The 21,985-nt window shown below is 47.1% G+C and overlaps 1 protein-coding gene across 2 annotated transcripts in view; it reads right to left on the bottom strand.

Moving 5' to 3' along the window:
* Positions 1–21,985, bottom strand: part of TERT (telomerase reverse transcriptase) — a 121,079-nt gene that overhangs the window by 39,138 nt on the left and 59,956 nt on the right. Inside the window, exons 6-9 of one of the 2 annotated variants that reach the window (XM_075315027.1) lie at positions 14,889–15,050; positions 5,508–5,603; positions 1,799–1,884; positions 730–843 (exon numbers count right to left, since the gene is read on the bottom strand). In XM_075315027.1, the coding sequence (XP_075171142.1) occupies positions 730–843; positions 1,799–1,884; positions 5,508–5,603; positions 14,889–15,050 (458 nt within the window). The remainder of the gene's footprint in view (positions 1–729; positions 844–1,798; positions 1,885–5,507; positions 5,604–14,888; positions 15,051–21,985) is intronic. The other variant, XM_075315028.1, reaches the window with a different exon arrangement.

Genomic DNA, 21,985 nt, shown 5'->3' with positions numbered 1-21,985 from the left:
TATGCTTACTCGTTCAGCAGTGATGCTGCAGTATACATTGATGTGACTGCCGACACCAATCACTGGCCTCAGTGATCTTGTACCATACATGCAAGCATCACTGCTGAGGTGTGTGAATGTATGATACTTCACCGCTGCAAAACAAGTAATCAGAGATCGTCAGTGATCAATGCAGTGTCAGCACTCACACAAGGAATTCAACAGTTGAGTATTGGTTATTTAAATTGTATCACAATGCTTGCTAGTAGGGTAGTTTTAATTCACGGTAACCCCCTTTAAAGGGCTATTCCGTACAGAACATTTCTGGCATACCCATTGAATGTGCCATAAGTGTCTGTGTGTGAGGCTCATGTGGGGGATAGGAGTATCCAGACACAAGGAAGACAATAAATGAAGACTTTAGCGCACATGTGCCCGAGTCCGCCATTCATAATTCTGGAGTTACAGAAATTGAGCATCTCCATCCATATCCGTATAGAGTACACATTTGTAACAACAGCCCTGACATTATGGCTTAAAGGTGATAATCCGGTATTCATTGCTTCCTAGGTGATGGTCTGTTCATGTAGAGATCTGGCGGCATAATGGCATTAAAGTGACTTGTACAATTGCTCTATTCGGTAGATAGAAATCGCGGCTCTTGAAATGCTTACCAGCGACCACTAATCCATCTTGATACATGGGGCTATTGCTTATAAGAGGAAATGGTAACTGTAACACACTACATACCCGTTCTCCTGTATTCCACAGAACAACTTATTTTCCATATCACCGTAGCATAAACTACAAAGTAATGCTGACAATATGAATCCCTGGGGTATTCCACAACACTGCACATAAAATCTGAAACGAAAGACAATTACATTAACATTGTAGAGGCTTACAGGAAAAGAAAAACAATGTAATAATAAAATACCAATAGCAATAGCTTATCGTTTCGTCCAAGAGTAAGAGGCCATGCCTCTGAGCACACTGCAGGTCAGACTGACCGGTACAACTCTCCTTTCCTAGATCTCCATTGGTGTGACACCTAGTCTTTTTCAGTATACTCAAGACATTTTTCTCCCAGTGCAGCAGAATGACTGCCATTTTCATTCACAATAGTGATAGCACCCCTAGAAAAAAGGCTGCCAAAATTAAGATTTCCAAATTGTTGCCATTTTTTTTTAAAGAATTTATCTGCAACATCGCAGTTAAAACATGTATGAAATTGAGCTCATATTTATAATGGCACAACTTAATGATACTGCATATTCAAGAGCGATGATTTCACTACTGAAAACAGGACAAGGGTAAGGGTCACGTATGGATACTTTTTATGAGCAGGACTGTGTTTCACTATTTTATCTCCCTCCTCAAAAAATGGGGTTCCCAGTATCCTATAGGGAGAATAAAGTGTATTGTCTGTCTGTTCATTGCAGAAGAATTGGCATGAAGGTTTGTCAATAAAGTCACAAAGTAAGAGAGCAGTGGAGAGGTACATGTAAAATAATCCATATACAATGCTGGCTACTTGTGTTACAGCCTTTACTGCCTTCATGAGAAAGCATTTGACTATGAGATGTGTCTGTTACCTACAGGCTAAGCCACAGTTCAAATTTACCATCCTATCTTATGAAGAGAAAGAAAAAACACCTCCTTTTCCAGACTGATTTTCTGTTCCATTATGCTGATTCTCCGAGAAGACCACCCCCATAAGACCATATTATAATGCAATTTCGGGTGGTCTCAGAAAGGTTTCATTGTATAAGTAACATTCCGATACGTGTGTAAAAATATAGAAGAAAGCAGCACTTACCGGTCATTAATTCTCAGAATATGATTGAAGATTATTTGTTGGATGAAGGATAGCAGTTTGCTCGAGTTTTCATTCAAATAAAGGCTCTACAACAATGTAAGTGGGTAAGCCCTGTATCAGTAAGCAAGGCGAAACTGACTGTACTGAACATTCACCGACAGTTTTGCCTGTTAATGACCAGGCATCTTTCTGCTTTATTTACTATACACATGGTGTAATTTTTAATTGCAAACTATTTTTACTACTGTTGCACATGGTAAACGGGGAAAATTCTTCTGTTTGTCAATGTTTTTCCCTTTCATTTTAACAGCACAAGTCATTTAATTACCGGTAGGTTTTATCCCAATTTTTCTTTTTTTACCGTGAAGAGTTTTATATGGACTAATCCAAACTAGGTAATCCCTAAGGGTGGCTTTACATGCTGCGATATCCGGCCCGATATCGCTAGCATGCGACCCACCCCCATCGTTTGTGCAAAACGGGCATATCGCTGCCCGTTGCGCACAAAATCTGGCACCCCAGTCACACGGACTTACCTGCATAGCGACGTTGCTGTGACCGGCGTACCGCCTCCTTTCTAAGGGGGCGGTCCGTTCGGCGTCACAGCGACGTCACTAAGCGGCCACCCAATGAAAGCGGAGGGGCGGAGATAAGCGGGACGTAACATCCCGCCCACCTCCTTCCTTCCGCATTGTGGCCGGAGGCAGGTAAGGAGATGTTCCTCGTTCCTGCAGCGTCACACGTAGCGATGCGTGCTGCCGCAGGAACGAGGAACAACTCCACCCCTGCGACAGCAGCGATAACTGGCAGCGGACCCCCATGTCAACGAGGAGCAATTTTGGACGTTTTTGCAACGATCCAAAATCGCTCCTAACAGTCACACGCTACGACATCGCTACAGCGGCCGGATGTGCGTCACAAACTCCGTGACCCCAACGAGATCGCTGTAGCGAAATCGTAGCGTGTAAAGCCCGCTTAAGTGCGCATACTGACCCAAAGATCCTCTAATTGCATTTAGATTGCTAAGTATACTTGTTAGCCCCCTGACTGCAAGGCAACCAAGTGCCCACACTGCAGGGTGATAAGGTGACTGGCAATTAAGGCTTTAATGAAGCAAGATGAATATATGTATTAAGTTTTTTTTGGTAGTTTGATAGGAGTCCCAGAGGTTTAGAAATGGCTTTGAACATTGAATAGACTGCAACAACTTTTGTTTTCTTGCAGAATACCAAGAATGGGCAGCACTACAACAATAATAATAATAATTGGGGATCTGAACCAAAAACAGATATAAACAATGAAATGAGAGGCAGAAAAAGGGGGACAGAGGGTGTGTAAAAATTTGGGATCACCCAAACAGATGAGCAAAAGATATTCACATAAATAAATATATATTTTATAGGTGTATCAAGGACAAACCATACTAACAAACATTAAAAAACATTTAAAAGGCAAAAAAGCCTCATGAAAACACCCATCACATGGTGTGTACTAAAATAAGTACAGCAAACCAAAACCAAACCCCTATACATATGTACCGCCCCGAGGCTCGGCCGGCTGTCGAGCCGCTCGGATCCGTGCTCGTCAGTGGGTGGCTTGAGCTCTCCACGGTTCCCGGGGGTCACGTCGCTCTGAAAGGGGGTTGGCGCTACACGTAGGGACTTCGGTGGGGAGGTCCACGGCCGGAGCCGCGGTGGTTTGCAGGGGATTTAAGTTCACGACGCCACCCTCGGGTTGTGGTGAATGGATGGACACCACCGCTGCCGTTGACTAGGCTCCCGAGGACGGTGTTGACCGGCTTGGTGTTGACCCCCTCTGTGGGTAGGGGGATGATGGCCCCAGGGGCCCGAGGTAGGTGCTGATGTGAGGGAATGGTTGCGTGCTGGGGTGTCGGTGCGGTGCGCGGCCCGAAGGCACTGGTGTACTCACTATGATAAACACGCTGGAGTCTCTGGTAAACCAAACAAGGTGAACGGTGCCCGCAGCCAGCTGCAGTTTTCCCCTTAACAGGTTGGTGGTTTCCGTCTTTCTCCTGCACCTCTCTTGTGTAATAAATCACGACTCTTATGCCTAAGCAACGGTAGTCCGCTCCCCGGCTTGTTACGTGTCGGGAGAGCCCTATTTGCCTGCAGACGCTGGCCCCTCGGGTCTCTATGCCTGGGTGGTGGCTTTACCCCTATGGTTGGGCTGTTGTCTTCAGTCAGGTCTTAGGTGGGAAAGGTCCTTAAGTCCAGTCCTCAATCAGTTGATTTGACTCAGCCCGGTTGTTTCTGGGCCTCGTACTGGGTCTGAGTACCCCTCCTGGTGCTCCGGTTTCCAATCGGTTCCTCGGTTCGAAACCGGCGGGCCACCGCCCGTCCCCGGTCCCTACCGTTCCACCGGCTGTAATCCCAGCTCCTGCAGGCGGCCACCAAAGTCTGCCTCTTTGCCAGAGGTGACTGGGCTCCAACCCAGACACCTGGTGTAGACTTTGGCAGGCCTGAGCACAGGTCTGCCCTTGAACTTGACTCCACTGTCAAAGCTAATCTGTTTTCCTGCCTCTGGGCCTGTGAAATCATCAATGGGCGGAGCCTACCGCCTGGCTCTGCCCCCTGGTGTGAACATCAAACCCGGAGGGAGGTGACAAAGGTTTTGTAGTTTGGTTGCCGTCACCTTACTAAGGGGAGGGGGTGTGTGTGCATGGGACTACCTGGGACGACCTGGCTAGTCCAGGGCGTCACAGATATATCAACAAAACTTGCAACCCTAACCACATGGAAAAAGGGGATAAAGAGTCAGACCAAAGAATGTAGTATGAAATATAACCAATGTAAACAACCTGCTGGTGGAAAAGAAATGTGAAAACCAAGCAGGGCCAAAGACAAGCTACATCAGAAAACAATGATGAGTCAGCAGGTGTCACTCCCCTGAGGAAGCCACCATAGCATGGCGATGCGCCTGGGGCTCTCCCTATCCCCAGTTATGTACAGATTCTGCTTCTATCCACATGGACCTCTCTTAGGTTTGCTTTACTTTTGTAATATACTTGCTGGCTCATCATTGTTTTCTGATTTAGCTTGTCTTCAGCCCTGTTTGATTTTTAATTGGGAGTTTATTCTACAACATGTTTGTGAGTATTGATCTACTCATTATCGAAGGGCTTATATAAAATTTCGACATCATGTATGGTAATATAAAGTGACCCATTTTTTCTGTGAATATTTTGATATAACATACTAGATGTAGTAGTTTTTGATGTGGGGTGTATTCATTTCTGCCTCAACTAATTTGAGTATAACTGAACATTTTGTAATGAAAGTTATTTTCTTTACATTCATGTTATCGGTTAAAAAAATATTTCATGAAACTCAGCCTTATCAAAAGTTTGGAAATCGTTTTTGTGGTCAGTGAGATATTGAAGAAAATGTTATTTTTCAAAGAAGGTGTACTAATTTATGCTTGGTGCTGTGTGTATATATAATTTTTTCCAATGGAAAAAACACATACTGTCCCAACATTTGCCAAAAATAATGCCATACTTTGCCTAAACCAAGGCTACTCCACCTTTTTAAAAGGGTAAGCAGACTTAAATTGTCATATTTGGATTTTACTCCACCATTAAATAAAACAAAATATTTTAGGAATAGGCCTCTGTATGAGGTGTAAAAAATGCTAAATGTTTTTCATCATTCTGGCAAATAATTGATCGATCATGCCCAATAAATTATACCTGTTCAACAAAGATGGCATTTTGAACCAGATCTCCTTCTTGAAAATGTGTTATAAAGCATTTCATATTTGGTAAAAAATTTACCAAGTTCGAAACCTATAAAAAAAGGAGATTATGAGAGTGAACTACAGTTAATAAAAAAACGTGCTCCACTTTATACATCTGGTAGATTTTAGACTTCTCCTAAAGGCAAAATGTTTTTGTGACTTCGTTTACACCTAGAAACTGGTAGACACTGCTTGATAAAGGCGACTTAGAAAATTAGGAAACCTACATAGTGAGATTGTGTCAAAAAATTATTTCTGCATTAGGTGTGCGTTTCTTTTTACTTTGTTAACTTAGTCACCATAATCTATGACTGTCTGGTTTGGACTGTCTGCAATGCCAAAAACACATCCATAAGCAGACTAGATACATTTTTAGGACTGCTAAACGCTGTTGTCCGAACCTAGAGGTAAAATCCAAACAAAACACCACTGCAGCATTTTATTTTTATTTCAGTGCTGGAGTTGTATCAATAATGTAAGTTACCTGCCCACACTAATATAGTTAAAAACAGTCATCTTATACTCCTCCTGTCACTGCTCAAGTCCCAAAATACAGTCTTGTGATCACAGAATCTGACATGTCTGGACTTTAGAGGTGACTGATACAAGCTCTCAGTGTAAGTCTATGAGAGTCTCGTTCTGGCTCATCGATTTTACATTGAGAAGTGACCTCTGACTCGCCCTGCAAACACTTGAGCGATCCGGAAGGTCACAAACTTCAGAAGACAACTGGAGCAGTGTTGAGAGAGCAGAAGCAAGCGGCTGGTAAGTATTCCACTACAGGCAGGGAACATACATTGGGGATACCATGCCAGCAGTGAAATGAACACTGCAATGATGCTTGAAATGGAAAATTATTAAAAATAATATAAGTATTTTGCAAGACTCCATTTTCAGTTTCAACAGAACGCTGTCTTTGTGGATATGGTATTAATGGTCATTTGTTTCTCAGTGAATCTGTCTACATGTATATGTGGCCAGATCCACCATATTTCGATTCCTTGTAATATCTTCCCCTCTTTAGACTAGTAGACTGTCTCCTTAGAGAATATTTTCTCTAATTTTGTATGAATTATTCACTCCAATAGTCCACATTTCCTAACAAGCAAATACTTTCCTATTTTTTATCCTTGGCTCCAGTTCTCCATACTATACGGAAAAAGACAGATTCCAGGAGGAACTGAAATTTTGCTATTGGATATGCACTAATAAAGGCATTATATATATATATATATATATATATATTATATATATATATACTAGAAGGTGGCCCGATTCTACGCATCGGGTATTCTAGAATTTACGTATTGTGTAGTTCATGTATGATTTTTGTTATATATATATATATATATATATATATATATATATATATATATATATAGATGTTGTTGTGTGTAGTTACTAAGTGTTTGTGTAGGGCGCTGTACATGTTCTGAGTGTTGTCTGGGTGTGGCGGGGGGTGAGAGCGGTGTTGTTTGTGTATTGCGTTGTTTGTGAAGCGCTGTGTGTCTGTAGCGATGTGTGTGTGTGTGTTGCACGGTTTGTGTGGGTGTGGGGTGTGTGTGTGTGTTTTGGGGGGAGGTATGTTTTGTGCAATATGTGTGTTGTGCGGTATGTGCGTATATTTATGTATGCCGCGGTGTTTGTGTGTTGGGTGTTGTGTGTGTGCAGCGTTGTCTGTGTGTGTGGGTGTCTGTGTAGGGCGGTGTTTGTGGTTCCCAGTGTGTGTGTGTGGTGTGTTGTGCAGTGCGCGTGTGTGTGTATGTGTGTGTTGGGGGGAGGTGTGCACCTCCCATCGTGCTCCATCCCCCATGCTGCGCACTCACCATCGTGCTCCATCCCCTATGCTGCGCATTCCCCATCGTGCTCCATCCGCCATGCTGCGCACTCTCCATCGTGCTCCATCCCCCATGCTGCGCACCCCCCCCATCGTGCTCCATCCCCCATGCTGCGCACCCCCCCATCGTGCTCCATCCCCCATGCTGCACACCAGCATCAGCCTCTCTGCCCCCAGCAACAGCCTCTCTGCCCCCAGCATCAGCCTCTCTGCCCCCAGCATCAGCCTCTCTCCTCCCAGCATCAGCCTCTCTCCTCCCAGCATCAGCCTCTCTCCTCCCAGCATCAGCCTCTCTCCTCTCAGCATCAGCCTCTCTCCTCCCAGCATCAGCCTCTCTGTGCCCAGCATCAGCCTCTCTGTCCCCATCATCAGCCTCTCTCCTCCCAGCCTACCCCAGCCTCAGCCTCCCCCAGCATCAGCCTCTCTTCTGTCAGCCTCCCTCCTCCCAGCCTCCCCCAGCATCAGCCTCCCCCTCCCAGCCTCCTCCAGCATCAGCCTCCCCCTCCCAGCCTCCCCTAGCATCAGCCTCCGCCTCCCAGCCTCCCCCAGCATCAGCCTTCCCCAGGATCAGCCTCTCTCCTCCCAGCCTCCCCCAGCATGCCGTGCTCCTCTGCCGACACTCACAGATCCGATCGCATACACACACACACACCCGATCGCATACACTCACACACACCCGATCGCATACACTCACACACACCTGATCGCATACACTCACACACACCCGATCGCATACACTCACGCACACACACACTGACGATATCGCACATATGCGCTCAGACTCACAACATCCGGAGATACCACATGCTTCTGGCCATGTGATCCTCCGGCAGGTCCTGGAAGCTCACTGCACAGCATCGCCGCCGAGAAGCAAGCGATATCCCAGGATGTTGTGAATGTGTGGATGCGATGTGATGTGTGTGTGAGGTGTGTATGAGAGTGAGTGTGATCTGATGTGTGTGTTGTTATGTGTGTGTGTGTGTGTGTGTGTATTTTCCGCCGCTGCAGGACCTTGATACGCTGGTAACTATGCTACCATGGTTACCAGCGTATCCCGTCCCCCGCTCGCACGGGAGCCCACACCAGCATACGCCGGCAGCCCCAGCAATGCGAGGGTATGTGTCGGCTGGTTAGGGGGCGTACGCTGATGTGGGCTCCCGGGGGTACAGTACTCACCTGGGAGTCGTGGCTCCGTGTCACTTCGGGGAATGTGTGCGGAAGTCGGGGACAGAGCGAGCGTGCATTGCGTGAGGGGGGCGGGGCGTGGCCGAGTTGCCAATACGTGCAGGGTGTCGGGGCGAGAGGCCAATCCGAGTGGGGGGCGGAGCCTGGGCGAGCGGCCGGCCAATCCGTGTGGGGGCGGAGCCTGGGCGAGCGGCCAATCGGTGCGGGGGGCGGGGCCATGGCGAGCCCAGCGGCCAATCCGCTTTGTGTCACCGTAAGGACACAATTTTGGAGCAAGACAGACAGACAGACAGAGATATAAAGATATATATATATATAATTGCCTTATTCTGTCTGTCTATCTGTCTGTCTTGCTCCAAAATTGTGTCCTTACAGTGACAACCGTCGGATTGACCGCTGGGCCCGGCATGGCCCAGCCCCTCCACACGGATTGGCCGCTCGGCTCGGCCCCGCCCCCCGCACATGGATTAACCCTTTGGCCAGGCCCGCCCCCCGCACGCGATGCCCGCTAGGCAATGCCCCCTGCACGCGATGCCCGCTGGCCCCGCCCCCTGCATGGATTAACCATTTGGCCAGGCCCGCGCCCCGCACGAGATGCCTGCTAGGCCATGCCCCCCGCATGCGATGCCCACTAGGCCACGCCCCCCGCACGCGATGCCCGCTAGGCCACGCCCCCGCACGCAAAGCCCACTAGGCCACGCCCCCGCACACGTTGGGCACCTGTACACCACCCCCCAGGACTACTCCCATTATACTCCTCTCTGAGGGGTTCGCAGCATGGGGGATGGAGCACGATGGGGAGTGCAGCATGGGGGGTGCAGCATGGGGGGGTGGACCACGATGGGGGGGTGCCCAGAATGGGGGGATGAAACATGATGGGGGGTGCACAGCATGGGGGATGGAGCACGATGGGGGGGTGCAGCATGGGGGATAGAGCACGATAGAGGGTGCACAGAATGGGGGATGGAGCACGATGAGGGGTGCGTAGCATGGGGGATGGAGCACGATGGGGGGTGCGTAGCATGGGGGATGGAGCACGATGGGGAGTGCAGCATGGGGGGTGGAGCACGATGGGGGGGTACAGCGTGGGGGATGGAGCACGATGGGGGGTGCAGCATGGGGGTTGGACCACGATGGGGGGTGCCCAGAATGGGGGGATGAAACACGATGGGGGGTGCACAGCATGGGGGATGGAGCACGATGGGGGGTGCAGCATGGGGGATAGAGCACGATAGAGGGTGCGTAGCATGGGGGATGGAGCACGATGGGGGGTGCATAACATGGGGGATGGAGCACGATGGGGAGTGCAGGATGGGGGGTGGAGCACGATGGGGGGGTACAGCGTGGGGGATGTAGCAAGATGGGGGGTGCAGCGTGGGGGATGGAGCACGATGGGGGGTGCCTAGAATGGGGGGATGAAACACGATGGGGGGTGCGCAGCATGGGGGATGGAGCACGATGGGGGGTGCAGCATAGGGGATGGAGCACGATGGGGGGTGCAGCGTGGGGGATGGAGCACGATGGGGGGTGCACAGCATGGGGGATGGAGCACAATGGGGGGTGCGTAGCATGGCGGATGGAGCACGATGGGGGGGTGCGTAGCATGGGGGATGGAGCACGATGGGGAGTGCAGCATGGGGGGTGGAGGACGATGGGGGGATGCAGCGTGGGGGATGGAGCACAATAGGGGGTGCAGCGTGGGGGATGGAGCTTGATGAGGGGTGCCCAGAGTGGGGGGATGAAACACGATGGGGGGTGCGAAGCATGGGGGATGGAGCACGATGGGGGGTGCAGCACAATAGGGGGTGCACCGCTCTCACCCCCGCCACACCCAGACAACACCCAGAACATTTACAGCGCACTACACAAACACTTGGCAACTGCACACAACATCTATATATATATATTATATATATTATATATATATATATATATATATATATATATATAACAAAAATCATACATTAACTACACAATAGGTAAATTCTAGAAAACCCGATGCGTAGAATCGTGCCACCTTCTAGTATATATATATACATACATATATATACATATACACATATACATACATACATACGTACATACATACATACATACATACACACACTAGCTGTACTACCCGGCTTCGCCCGGGTTAATAATCGCTGTTAACATAACAGAATGCATTAACAAAAATGTATTCTGCACACAAAAACCACAAAACAAATAGACAGAAATGTAATTATTAAAAGGCAAAAACTAAGCTAATAGAAGCATTTCACAACATATATTTCAACACCACAACAGATATTCCACACAGATTTAACATCCTATGACCGCACACATACTGAGAATGTCCTTTGTTGCCTATATTAACCAATGAGAGCTCAGATTAATTAACTGTAGCAAAATAGAAGCTAAGCTGTGATTGGTTGCTATTGGCAGCCTGATAAATCTCCAGGCAACAGAAAGCCCTCCCCCTGACAGTATATATTAGCTCACACATACACATATAGACAGGTCATGTGACTGACAGCTGCCGTATTTCCTATGTGGTACATTTGTTGTTCTTGTAGTTTGGCTGCTTATTAATCAGATTTTTATTTTTGAAGGATAATACCAGACTTGTGTGTGTTTTAGGGCGATTATGTGGCGAGGTTGGTGTATGTGTGGTGAGATGTGTGCTGAGGGTGGTATATGTGTTCAAGCACGTGGTAGTGTGTGGCGCATTGTTTGTGTGTGTTCATATCCCCGAGTGTGGTGAGTATCCCATGTCGGGGCCCCACCTTAGCAACTGTACGGTATATACTCTTTGGCGTCATCGCTCTCATTCTTTAAGCCCCCCTTCTTCACATCTGGCAGCTGTCAATTTGCCCCCAACAGTTTTCGTTTCACTTTTTCCCCATTCTGTAGATAGGGGCAAAATTGATTGGTAAATTGGAACGCGCGGGGTTAAAATTTCGCCTCACAACATAGCACCTGGCGCTGCCCGGGATAGTAACTGTCTCTCTGTTTCTCTCCCATTCTCTGTCTGTCTCCCCCTCTGTATATATCTCTCTGTCTCTCTCTCTTTGTCTGTCTGTCTCTTTCCCTGTCTATCTCTTTCTCCGTCTGTCTCAATCTCTTTCCCTGTCTGTCACTTTCCCTCTCTTTCCCTGTCTGTCTCTTTCCCTGTCTGTCTCTTTCCCTGTCTGTCTCTTTCCCTGTCTGTCTCTTTCCCTGTCTGTCTCTTTCCCTGTCTGTCTCTTTCCCTGTCTGTCTCTTTCCCTGTCTGTCTCTTTCCCTGTCTGTCTCTTTCCCTGTCTGTCTCTTTCCCTGTCTGTCTCTTTCCCTGTCTGTCTCTTTCCCTGTCTGTCTCTTTGTCTGTGTCTGTCTCTTTGTCTGTGTCTGTCTCTTTGTGTCTGTTTCTTACCCTGTCTGTGTCTGCCTCTTTCCCTGTCTGTGTCTGTCTCTTTCCCTGGCTGCATTGTGACACGCCAACATTCCATATAAGGGCGTGGCTGCGCATTCTTCTGAAGTTCTGGCTGCACTGTGGCTCCCAGCTCCATTCGCTTTAATGGAGGCAGGTTTTTTGGTGAATAACTGTAAAGCGCGGGGTTAAAATTTCCCCTCGAAACATAGCCTATGACGCTCTCTGGGTCCATACGTGTGAGTGTGCAAAATTTTGTGGCTGTAGCTGCGACGGTGCAGATGCCAATGCCGGACATACACACACACACACACACACACACACACACAGCTTTATATATTAGATATATATATATAGATTTATTTTTTATTTCACTCATTGGCGGAGTGCTGCTATTTTTTATTCATCAGTTATACATACTAGTCATTTGGTCTTTAAATCTTTGATTAAATCTGTTCTGTCACATTGCTTTATCTCAATTTTAAAAACACCATCAAAATGCAAGAAAAAAAATGATAAAATCAGATATGATTATATGATCACATCTACTTCTATTCAATAATCTGACACCTATCCTGTCTCATGTTTGTTGGATTTAAATAGACCGTGTGGGGTCTGGATTTGCTATGACAATAAAAGCAGAGCATGACAGAAACGAGAACATCTAAACATCTAGTGCAGGGGTCTCAAACTCAGCTGGGTGTATGGGCCGCATATAAAAAAAAAAAATTGAGAGGGGTTGAATTCTTTGCATGACAAAATGACATTTTTAATGAATTCTTGCTTGTTTATTATAACAAACCTGCACTTATTGTTTTGTTAAGTTTATATATAAAAAAGCATTTTTTAAATGGCAAAAAAATAAAATTCATGCTTTATTTTGAATTTTATCACCTTCTTGTAAAATAGTTTTAAAATTAGCAGCAACATATAGTAATCTTAGCCAACATCTTGTAGTAATGTCCCCATCTGTGTGACCTGTAGTAAGGTGCTCATCCTTGTAGTATTTTGCCCTGTAGTATTGTGCCCATCCTTGTGCCCTGTAGTATTGTGCCCAGTAGTATTGTGCTCAACATCTTAGTATTGTGCCCATCCTTGTGGTATTGTGCCCAGTAGTATTGTGTCCATCTTTGTGCCCTGTAATATTGTGCCCTGTAGTAATGTGCTCATCCTTGTAGTATTGTGCCCATCCTTGTGCCCTGTAGAGTTATGCCCATCCTTGTAATATTATGGCCAGTAGTATTGTGCTGATCTCTGTAGTATTGTGCCCTTCCTTGTGGTATTGTGCTGATCTCTGTAGTATTGTGCTCATTATTGTGGTATATTGCCCAGTAGTATTGTGCCCATCCTTTCTAAAAATATCCTGCCCACTGTGAGTGTGCGGCCCATAGTGAAAAACTGACCTGCGGTGCGGAATTCAGAGGCCTCAGCATGTGAATTAATGCTGCAGAGTCTCATGACCTCCCTAGGGAGAACACAGCGAGGAGACCGCAGCGCCCTGAACCCTGATCTGGTCTCCTACCGCTGGCCAATCAGATTCAAGGAGATGACGTCATACAGCGACGTCACTTCATTGCATCTGATTGGCGGGCAGCAGCCATTGGTATAATGCAGACAGCTCCTCTGCGCGACACCACAAATTATTCAATTGTAGTAAAGTCCTGCCGATGTCGACTCCCGGAATAGAGCTGCGATCGTCATGGTGTCTCCGGGCCGCAACAAGCAGCCCTGGGGGAGGGGGGTGGGGGCGCATGTTTGAGACCTCTGATCTAGTGTGTCACATTGTTGTAATCACATCAACAGGGTGAGATGAAAAATGACCGCAAAACAGCTGCTATACCGGATGTTCTTTATTCAATCTTTGTGCAGGGTAAAAATCGCGGCGGGAGGAGACCTGGATACCGGCCCCTCACAGAGGACGACGGCCGTTTCGCCTGTCAATAGGCTTCTACGGGTCCACCGGGACCCGTAGAAGCCTATTGACAGGCGAAACGGCCGTCGTCCTCTGTGAGGGGCCGGTATCCAGGTCTCCTCCCGCCGCAATTTTTACCCTGCACAAAGATTGAATAAAGAACATCCGGTATAGCAGCTGTTTTGCGGTCATTTTTCATCTCACCCTGTTGATTGGATCGTACCTTCTTACTTGACCAGCACGCTGTGTCCGGAGTAATTCTTATACTGGTGCTGCAAGCTCCTGCAAGTGAAAGTTTATCATCTGGGTAACGGAGACGCACGAGTGGTGCAGGACTCAGCTTCTTATTGCACTGTTGTAATCACACCTTGGTCCAGTCACCAGGCAGCACTGAGCAGTCACAGCTGATCTCCACTCATGCCCACTGTTCAGCTGATTGACATCTGGTGTGAACAGTAGGCATGAGCGTCCAGTTTCAATTTTTCTAAATGTTCATTGATACAAGGTTATAATTTGACAAGGGCAGATGGATTTTTTTACTCAGACCTGTTCCTAACAAATCTCAGCAAAGTTACTATTTATTTTACCTTAGGTAAAGAAATATCACACAAATGTCAATCACAGAAGAACCATGAGCATTTAGCTGATATTTTGATCACCTGGTCTTTAAACAATTTTTTTTTCTTTTGCGAAGAATACAGTACAAGTGACAAATTAAATGTTGAATGAGTGAAGAAGATTCTTCTATTGTAGTGCCAGTGCTTCACAGAATAGGGTTGTAGTCTGTTCCCCTACTTCTAAACTATGCCATGAATTGTAAATGAAAACTCGGTACTATTCAAGTTCGACAAATATTACACAGTGTCAGCAATTAGCAGGGCGCTAGACCTCTTGCCTTCCTGAGAACAATAGGGGTCCAAGCTGTGGGACACTACCAATGTTAGTGGTGCAATAACAGTTACAGGACACATATAAACCCATGCTTTGTGATTGGTAATAAAACAATCCTTACATGTCTCTTAAAAGATTTCCTCATCCGGCCATGTGAATCCATCCACAGCATGGCGTAGCGTCGTATGCAATAAATCTCTTCAATATCTTTATTAATTACTTGTGAGATTACTTCCCCAAGTTTTGAGTGAGGAATTGTGTCATACGCTTCCTTTATATCAGTCTACAAAAAAAACACAATTCACAATTCAGAACAAGAGCCATGAATAAACAAACGAAAATACAAAATTACTTACTGGTAATGTGTTTTTTCTAAACCCATGACAGCAACACGAGAGGGGATTCGCCCTTCAAGGACAGGAAACCTACAGGATAATAAGGGGTGTCACCTCTCCCCACATCAGTTGGTTAGAGAGCATGACATTGCTATAACAAACCAGCACCAACATATAACCACGTGCAGCAAAAATACTGCTAAGCTATCCACGTGCAGGGAGGGAATGTAAGGGTGCTGTCATGGGTTCAGAAAAAAACATTACCGGTAGTAATTTCGTATTTTTCCAACACCCATGACAGCACCACGAGAGAATTACATAGACAAAAGAATACTTTAGGGGGGACTACAGCTTGCAGAATCCTTCTCCCAAAAGGTGAGGTCAGTAAAGGATAAGTTCATCCTATAGTGCTTATAGAAAGTGGAAGGTGAAGACCATGTGGCCGCCTTACAGATCTGCTCGATAGTGACGTCCAATCTTTCAGCCCAGGAAGATGCCATTTGCCCTTGTGGAGTGAGCCTTCAGACCTGCAGGCACATCCCCTACCACTAGCTGAGTAGGCGACAGAAATGGCTTCCCTGATCAGCCTAGCTAAAGTGGACTTAGAAGCTTTGAGCCCTTATCTATTACTCTGAAAAAAAAAACACAAACAGGATCTTGCCTTTCCTGTATACACTAGTGACTGAGAGATATTCTATAAGGCAACGTCTGACTATGACTGACTGACTATAACTATAACAATTTGAGATATTTCATTATCTCTAAATTGTCCTGACGAAGGAGACTGCAATTTCTGAAACGTGTAGACCTGTACAAGAATAAAAGAGATGAATGAATGAACTTTGTATCCTGGTGGTAGCGCGGCATAAACCCGACTTCTCTCCAAATTCCACGCATTGTCTTTTTCGGGGCTGCGGCTGTGCGCCAAATCTGCTTGGTGATTATAGGTGTTGTGACTACCACAACCCTATTAGCTGAGTTTGTTACCTTTTAATAAGCTGGTGTATACCCAGGTAAATAACAAAAAGGAAAGAAGTCCAGCTCACCAATCAGTTGATTGTTGTTAGATATAAATGTCCTGCGCACGGAATGGTCTAGCCACCAGGTAGAAAGTTAGAAAGAGAAAATTCCAGCGCTATCCAATAAAAATACTCCACTTTATTAGAAAATTCTTAAAATCCAGCATAACAGCTCATGATATAGATCTCAGTGAGAACTACGCGTTTCGAGCAGAACATAATAATAATAATAATCTTTATTTCTATAGCGCCAACATATTCCGCAGCGCTTTACAATTCAGGAGGCTCATACACATATACATAAACATATACATATACAAACAAGTAACAATTATAGAAGATACAATATTTAAAAGGGAAAAAAAAAAAAGGCAACCCTGCTCGTGAGAGCTTACAATCTACAATGAGATGGGGGGAGGGGCAAGGTACAAGTGCTAATTTACAATGACAATCCAGCCATCTCAAGGAAATGGGGGATATATAATGGCTTCCTGGACCAGTTGGCCAGAGCCTTGAGATGCATTTGGGTGCCAGAGTTTGACGTGGGGTTATGTTCTGAGAAGTTGTAGAGGGATTAGGTGAAATTAGTTTGGCTAGGGAGTGTGATAGGCCGCCCTAAAAAGATGCGTTTTTAGGGAGCGTCTGAAGCTGAGTAAGTTGTGATTTGTCCTAACTTCTTGGGGTAGAGCGTTCCAGAGGTTTGGTGCAGCTCGGAAGAAGTCTTGGATTCGGGAGTGGGAGGTTCGAATTAGTGTGGATGTTAGTCAAAAGTCATTTGCAGAGCGTAGAGAATGGGTGGTATAATAGACAGAGAGGAGGGTGGAGATGTAGGGGGGTGCTGCACTGTGGAGAGCTTTGTGGGTGAGAACAAGCAGTTTGAATTGGATCCTGTGATATATGGGCAGCCAGTGCAATGACTGGCACAGAGCAGAGGCATCCGAGTAGCGGTTAGCCAGATAGGTGACCCTGGCTGCGGCATTAAGGATGGACTGTAGAGGAGAGAGTCTAGTTAGGGGGAGACCAATTAATAGAAAGTTACAGTCGTCAAGGCGAGAGTGGATCAAGGCCACGGTGAGGGTTTTTGTCGTTTCCATTGTCAGAAAGGGGCGGATTATAGAGATGTTCTTGAGGTGCAAGCGGCAGGAGCGGGCAAGAGATTGTATGTGGGAGGTGAAGGAGAGATCAGTGTCAAGTATAACCCCCAGGCAGCGGGCTTGCTGCCTAGGACTTAACGTTGTGCTACACACAGAGAGGGAGATGTCAGGTTTAGGAAGGTTGGGAGATGGAGGGAAAAGCAGAAGTTCAGTTTTGGAAAGGTTAAGTTTCAGATAGAGAGCAGACATGATGTTGCAAACTGCAGTCAGGCAGTCACTTGTGTTCTATAGTACAGCGGGGGTGAGCTCAGGGGATGAGGTGTATAGCTGTGTGTCATCAGCATAAAGATGGTACTGGAAGACAAATCTGCTGATGGTCATTCCAATTGGGGTAGTGTACAGGGAAAAAAGAAGAGGGCCAAGGACTGAACCTTGAGGGACCCCAACAGTGAGAGGAAGAGGAGAAGATGTGAAGCCAGCAAATGATACGCTGAATGAGCGGCCAGAAAGATAGGAAGAGAACCAGGAAAGAACAGTGTCCTTTAGGCCGATAGAATGGAGCATAGAGAGGAGATGGTGGTCAACAGTGTCGAAGGCGGCAGAAAGGTCAAGAAGAACAAGCAGAGAGTGGTCACCGTTACGTTTTGCTGTCAATAGGTCATTGGTCACTTTAACAAGGGCAGTTTCTGTTGAGTGTAAAGGGCGGAAGCCAGACTGTAAAGGTTCTAGAAGAGAGTGAGAGGAGAGGTAGCGGGTGAGGCGAGAGTAGACCAGGCGCTCCAAGAGTTTAGAGATGAAGGAGAGTTTGGAGACTGGTCTGTAGTTGCTTGTGCAGGACGGATCAAGGGAAGGTTTTTTTAATAATGGAGTAATGATAGAGTGTTTGAGGGAGGAAGGGACGATACCAGAAGAGAGAGAGAGATTGAAGATTTTAGTTAGGTGAGTAGTGACAACCGGAGAGGGGGACTGGAGAAGGTGTGAGGGGAAGGGATCAGTAGGGCAAGTGGTAGGACGAGAAGAAGAGAGGAGCCTGAAGACTTCTTCCTCTGTGACTGGGTCAAATGTTGAAAGTGAGCTTGATGGGATATGGGGAGGGATGGGATTCACAAAGCTTGGTGGCTGGCAGCTGATCTCTTGGCGGATGTTTTCTATTTTCTCTGTGAAATACGAGGCCAGGTCATCAGCATGAAGGTCTGTGATAGGGGTCTGTGCTTTGGGACTGAGGCGGGAGTGAAAGGTGTCAAAGATTGGATTGGATTGTTGGATAGTGAGGAGATAAAGGTGGTGAAGTAGGTCTGTTTGGCGCAGTGAAGGGAAGAGTTGTAGGTCCTTAACATGAACTTGTAGTGGATGAAGTTTTCTGGTGTGCGGGATTTCCTCCATAGGCGTTCGGCACTCCTAGAGCATCGCTGGAGAAATCGAGTTTGTGATGTGAGCCAAGGCTGTTTTACTTGGTGTTTGGAGGTTCTGAGGGTGAAGGGTGCTACTTGGTCCAGGGTGCTTCTGAGTGTGTCATTGTAGTGCTTTACAGCCAGATTGGGACAGAAAAAGTGAGGAGATAGGGGATAGTGATAAGTGTAGAGAGTCTAAAGCTGGTGTCACACTAAACGACAGCGACAACGACGTCGCTGTTACGTCACCATTTTCGGTGACGTAACAGCGACCTTGTAAGTCGCTGTTATGATCGCTGCTTAGATGTCAAACACAGCAGAAGCAGCGATCATAAGGTCGCTGTGCTACATGTTCAGAGAGCAGGGAGCCGCGCTTAGCGCTGGCTCTTTGCTCTCCTGCAGCACACATCGGGTTAATTAACCCGATGTGTGCTGCAGCTACATGTCACAGTTCAGAGAGCAGGGAGCCGCGCTTAGCGCTGGCTCCTTGCTCTCCTGCAGCACACATCGGGTTAATTAACCCGATGTGTGCTGCAGCTACATGTCACAGTGCAGAGAGCAAGGAGCCGCGCACACTGCTTAGCGCTGGCTCCTTGCTCTCCTTGCTACAGTATACATCGGGTTAATTACCCGATGCGTACTGCAGCCACATGTCACAGTGCAGGAGCCGGCACTGGCAGCAAGAGCGGCGGAGGCTGGTAACCAGCGTAAACATCGGGTAACCAGGGAAAGGTCTTCCCTTGGTTACCCGATGTTTACGCTGGTTACAGCTTACCGCAGCTGCCAGTGCCGGCTCCTGATCGCTTCATTTCGTCGCTCTCTCGCTGTCACACACAGCGATGTGTGTGTCACAGCGGGAGAGTGACGACCAAAAAATGAAGCTGGACATTCAGCAACGACCGGCGACCTCACAGCAGGGGCCAGGTCGTTGCTGGATGTCACACACAGCGACAGCGACGGGACGTCGCTGCAACGTCACAGAAAATGGTGACGTAGCAGCGACGTCGTTGTCGTCGTCGTTATGTGTGACACCAGCTTAAGTGTCTGAGAGTCAATGGCCTGTAGGTTTCTGAATTTGTGATAGGTGGGAGTGTGCTGGGGCGGACGAGGGTTTGTGAGCTTGAAGGAGAGGATGTTGTGGTCAGAGAGGGATAGAGAACATGACTAAGACCTAGCGTCGAAGCGCGTAGTTCTCACTAAGATCTAGATCATGAGCTGTTACGCTGGATTTTAAGAATTTTCTAATAAAGTGGAGTATTTTTATTGGGCAGCGCTGGAATTTTCTCTTTCTAACTTTATACCCAGGCAAGACCCTATTTGCACATCCTTTCTACAGTTTTTCTGCATTCCCCTTGGCATGGAATAGCGCAAAGTCTTGATCTCTTGATCTTTTTTTGATATCTCCCGGCCAGCACTTCAACCAGAGACCCCATATGGCTGCGTTAGATAGGGCTGCTGACTTAGCTGCCAACCTGGTTGAATCTGCAGATGCATCTGCAAGGAATACTGCTGGCCTGCGTAATAAGGCAGTGTTTTTTTTTTTTATTATCAAAAACAGTGTTTACTAAGTACCCTATGTTTATTTATATGCACTATGCTTTTATTCAGTTACAGCAGGGAATACGTCCATATTATTTTTTGTCTTTGATTTTTCTTTATCCTATGGCCAGTGTGAACATGAGCTTACAAGCTGCATGTATACCAGCTCATACTCCGGCTCCCATTTTTTTAAATTCTTGTAATAAGGGGAGTGATGACATGACATTCTCTCCAGGGGCGCCCTCATTCAGCTGATCCTTGAGTTAGTCAATCCATACTGCCAGGGACCCTGCTGCGCAAGTAGCTGCAATAGCTGGTCGTAAAGCCCCAGCTGATGATTCCCAGGCATTCTTGAGGAAGTGGTCAGCTATCTTTTTCAAAGGGTGCTTCAAAGTCCCCATATCCTCAAGGGACAGAGAATTTTTTTCAAAGCCTTAGCAACAGTGACATCCAGCTTAGGGGCCTTGTCATAGGAAGGAACAGGCTGCTTCCTTAAAAGGGTATTTCCTTTTAAAGGCTCTTGGGAGGCACCTCTCATCTGGCTGCTTACATTCTCTTGTAATGAGGGACTGCACCTTATCAATGAACGAGAAGTCGCATTGTTTTCTTTGTTCTAGGCCACTAAACATATGATCCTGAACCATTCTTTGGGTTTTCTCTTCAGGGATATCCATAGTGGACCTGACAACTTTCACTAGCCTCCCAGTGTTTTCAATCGGGAGGCATTGACGACCTCCTGAGTCACTGTCTGACATGAAGTGGGAAACAGAATCAGAAGAATCACACTCCCCCTCGGACCGGTCTGATTCTTCAAAGGGTGAGGCAGGTCTGGATTCCTTAAGGCTATGACTCTCCTTTGATAAGGATCTAAGGGAGTCCCTGATCTCAGCTCTAATCAAGGACCTAAGGTCCGAAGCGAACCCAGGGACCTCTTCTGATAGGGTTTGCCGGATACAGTCCTGGCACAGCTTTTTAGACCAGGTACTAAACAGCTCCCGATTACAGAGAGCGTATTCCCTATGTCTGGTTTTTTTATTTACATTTTTGGGTCTGTCCTGAATCTGAAAGGAAAACAGACAAAAGGACCTCTTTACAAAGTGAACTTTCATGAAGGTCACTTACCACTCAGATGCAAAGTTTCGGAACCGGGTTAGGAGGAATGATGTTGTGGCGCCCCTAAGGCTTCAGTCGCCACAGGGTACTGCATCTCACTTAAGATGTAGTACTCATCCCGGGTAAGGAGAGGTTAATCGCTGGCGTTTCTCATATTCCCAAACCAAACACAGTTAGGTGCTTTCCCACCGGGGGGATGGCCATCACGAAGCATGGGACTTTCCTTGTCACTAGGACAACCACCTGGGGGCGGGCACCACTTGGGAAAAAGGGAAGGAGCATCTTCACACTTGGTCAGTCAACCCCAGGCACAGCTTGGGGTGAGGGACACAGTTGGGACCTAGGTCCAATCTTCTATTACCTCGCACTTTTGGGAGCGCCATAGAACCCGCGGCTTGAGGCAGGTAGCTCAGCCCGGGTTCTCTACAGCTACACGGGATTCCAGGGTCTGCGGAGAGTGCAGGAAACACCCGCTGCGCGTTTCACATTCCACATACACTGGTATTGGAGGGACCCCGATCAGAAAGGAACTCAGTGGGAACAGCAGTGGTGACCTTGAATTGCTCGGGATCGACTGGGGCCTAGCACGGCGGTGACCGGTTCTCTGGGAGTGGCAACCGGGACTGTGAGTAAAGAAACCTTGAAACCGCAGAGACTTTGTACGCCTGTCCTTGCCGGCACCCCGTGTTTAGGGGGGTAGCCATCACTACAACCCTCATCACCCTCC

Source organism: Anomaloglossus baeobatrachus, chromosome 6 (assembly GCF_048569485.1).
Source record: "Anomaloglossus baeobatrachus isolate aAnoBae1 chromosome 6, aAnoBae1.hap1, whole genome shotgun sequence".
In the NCBI taxonomy this organism is placed as follows: Eukaryota; Metazoa; Chordata; class Amphibia; order Anura; family Aromobatidae; genus Anomaloglossus; species Anomaloglossus baeobatrachus.
The sequence above is the reverse complement of the archived record's forward strand: the minus strand, read 5'-3'. Positions and strand labels throughout refer to the sequence as shown.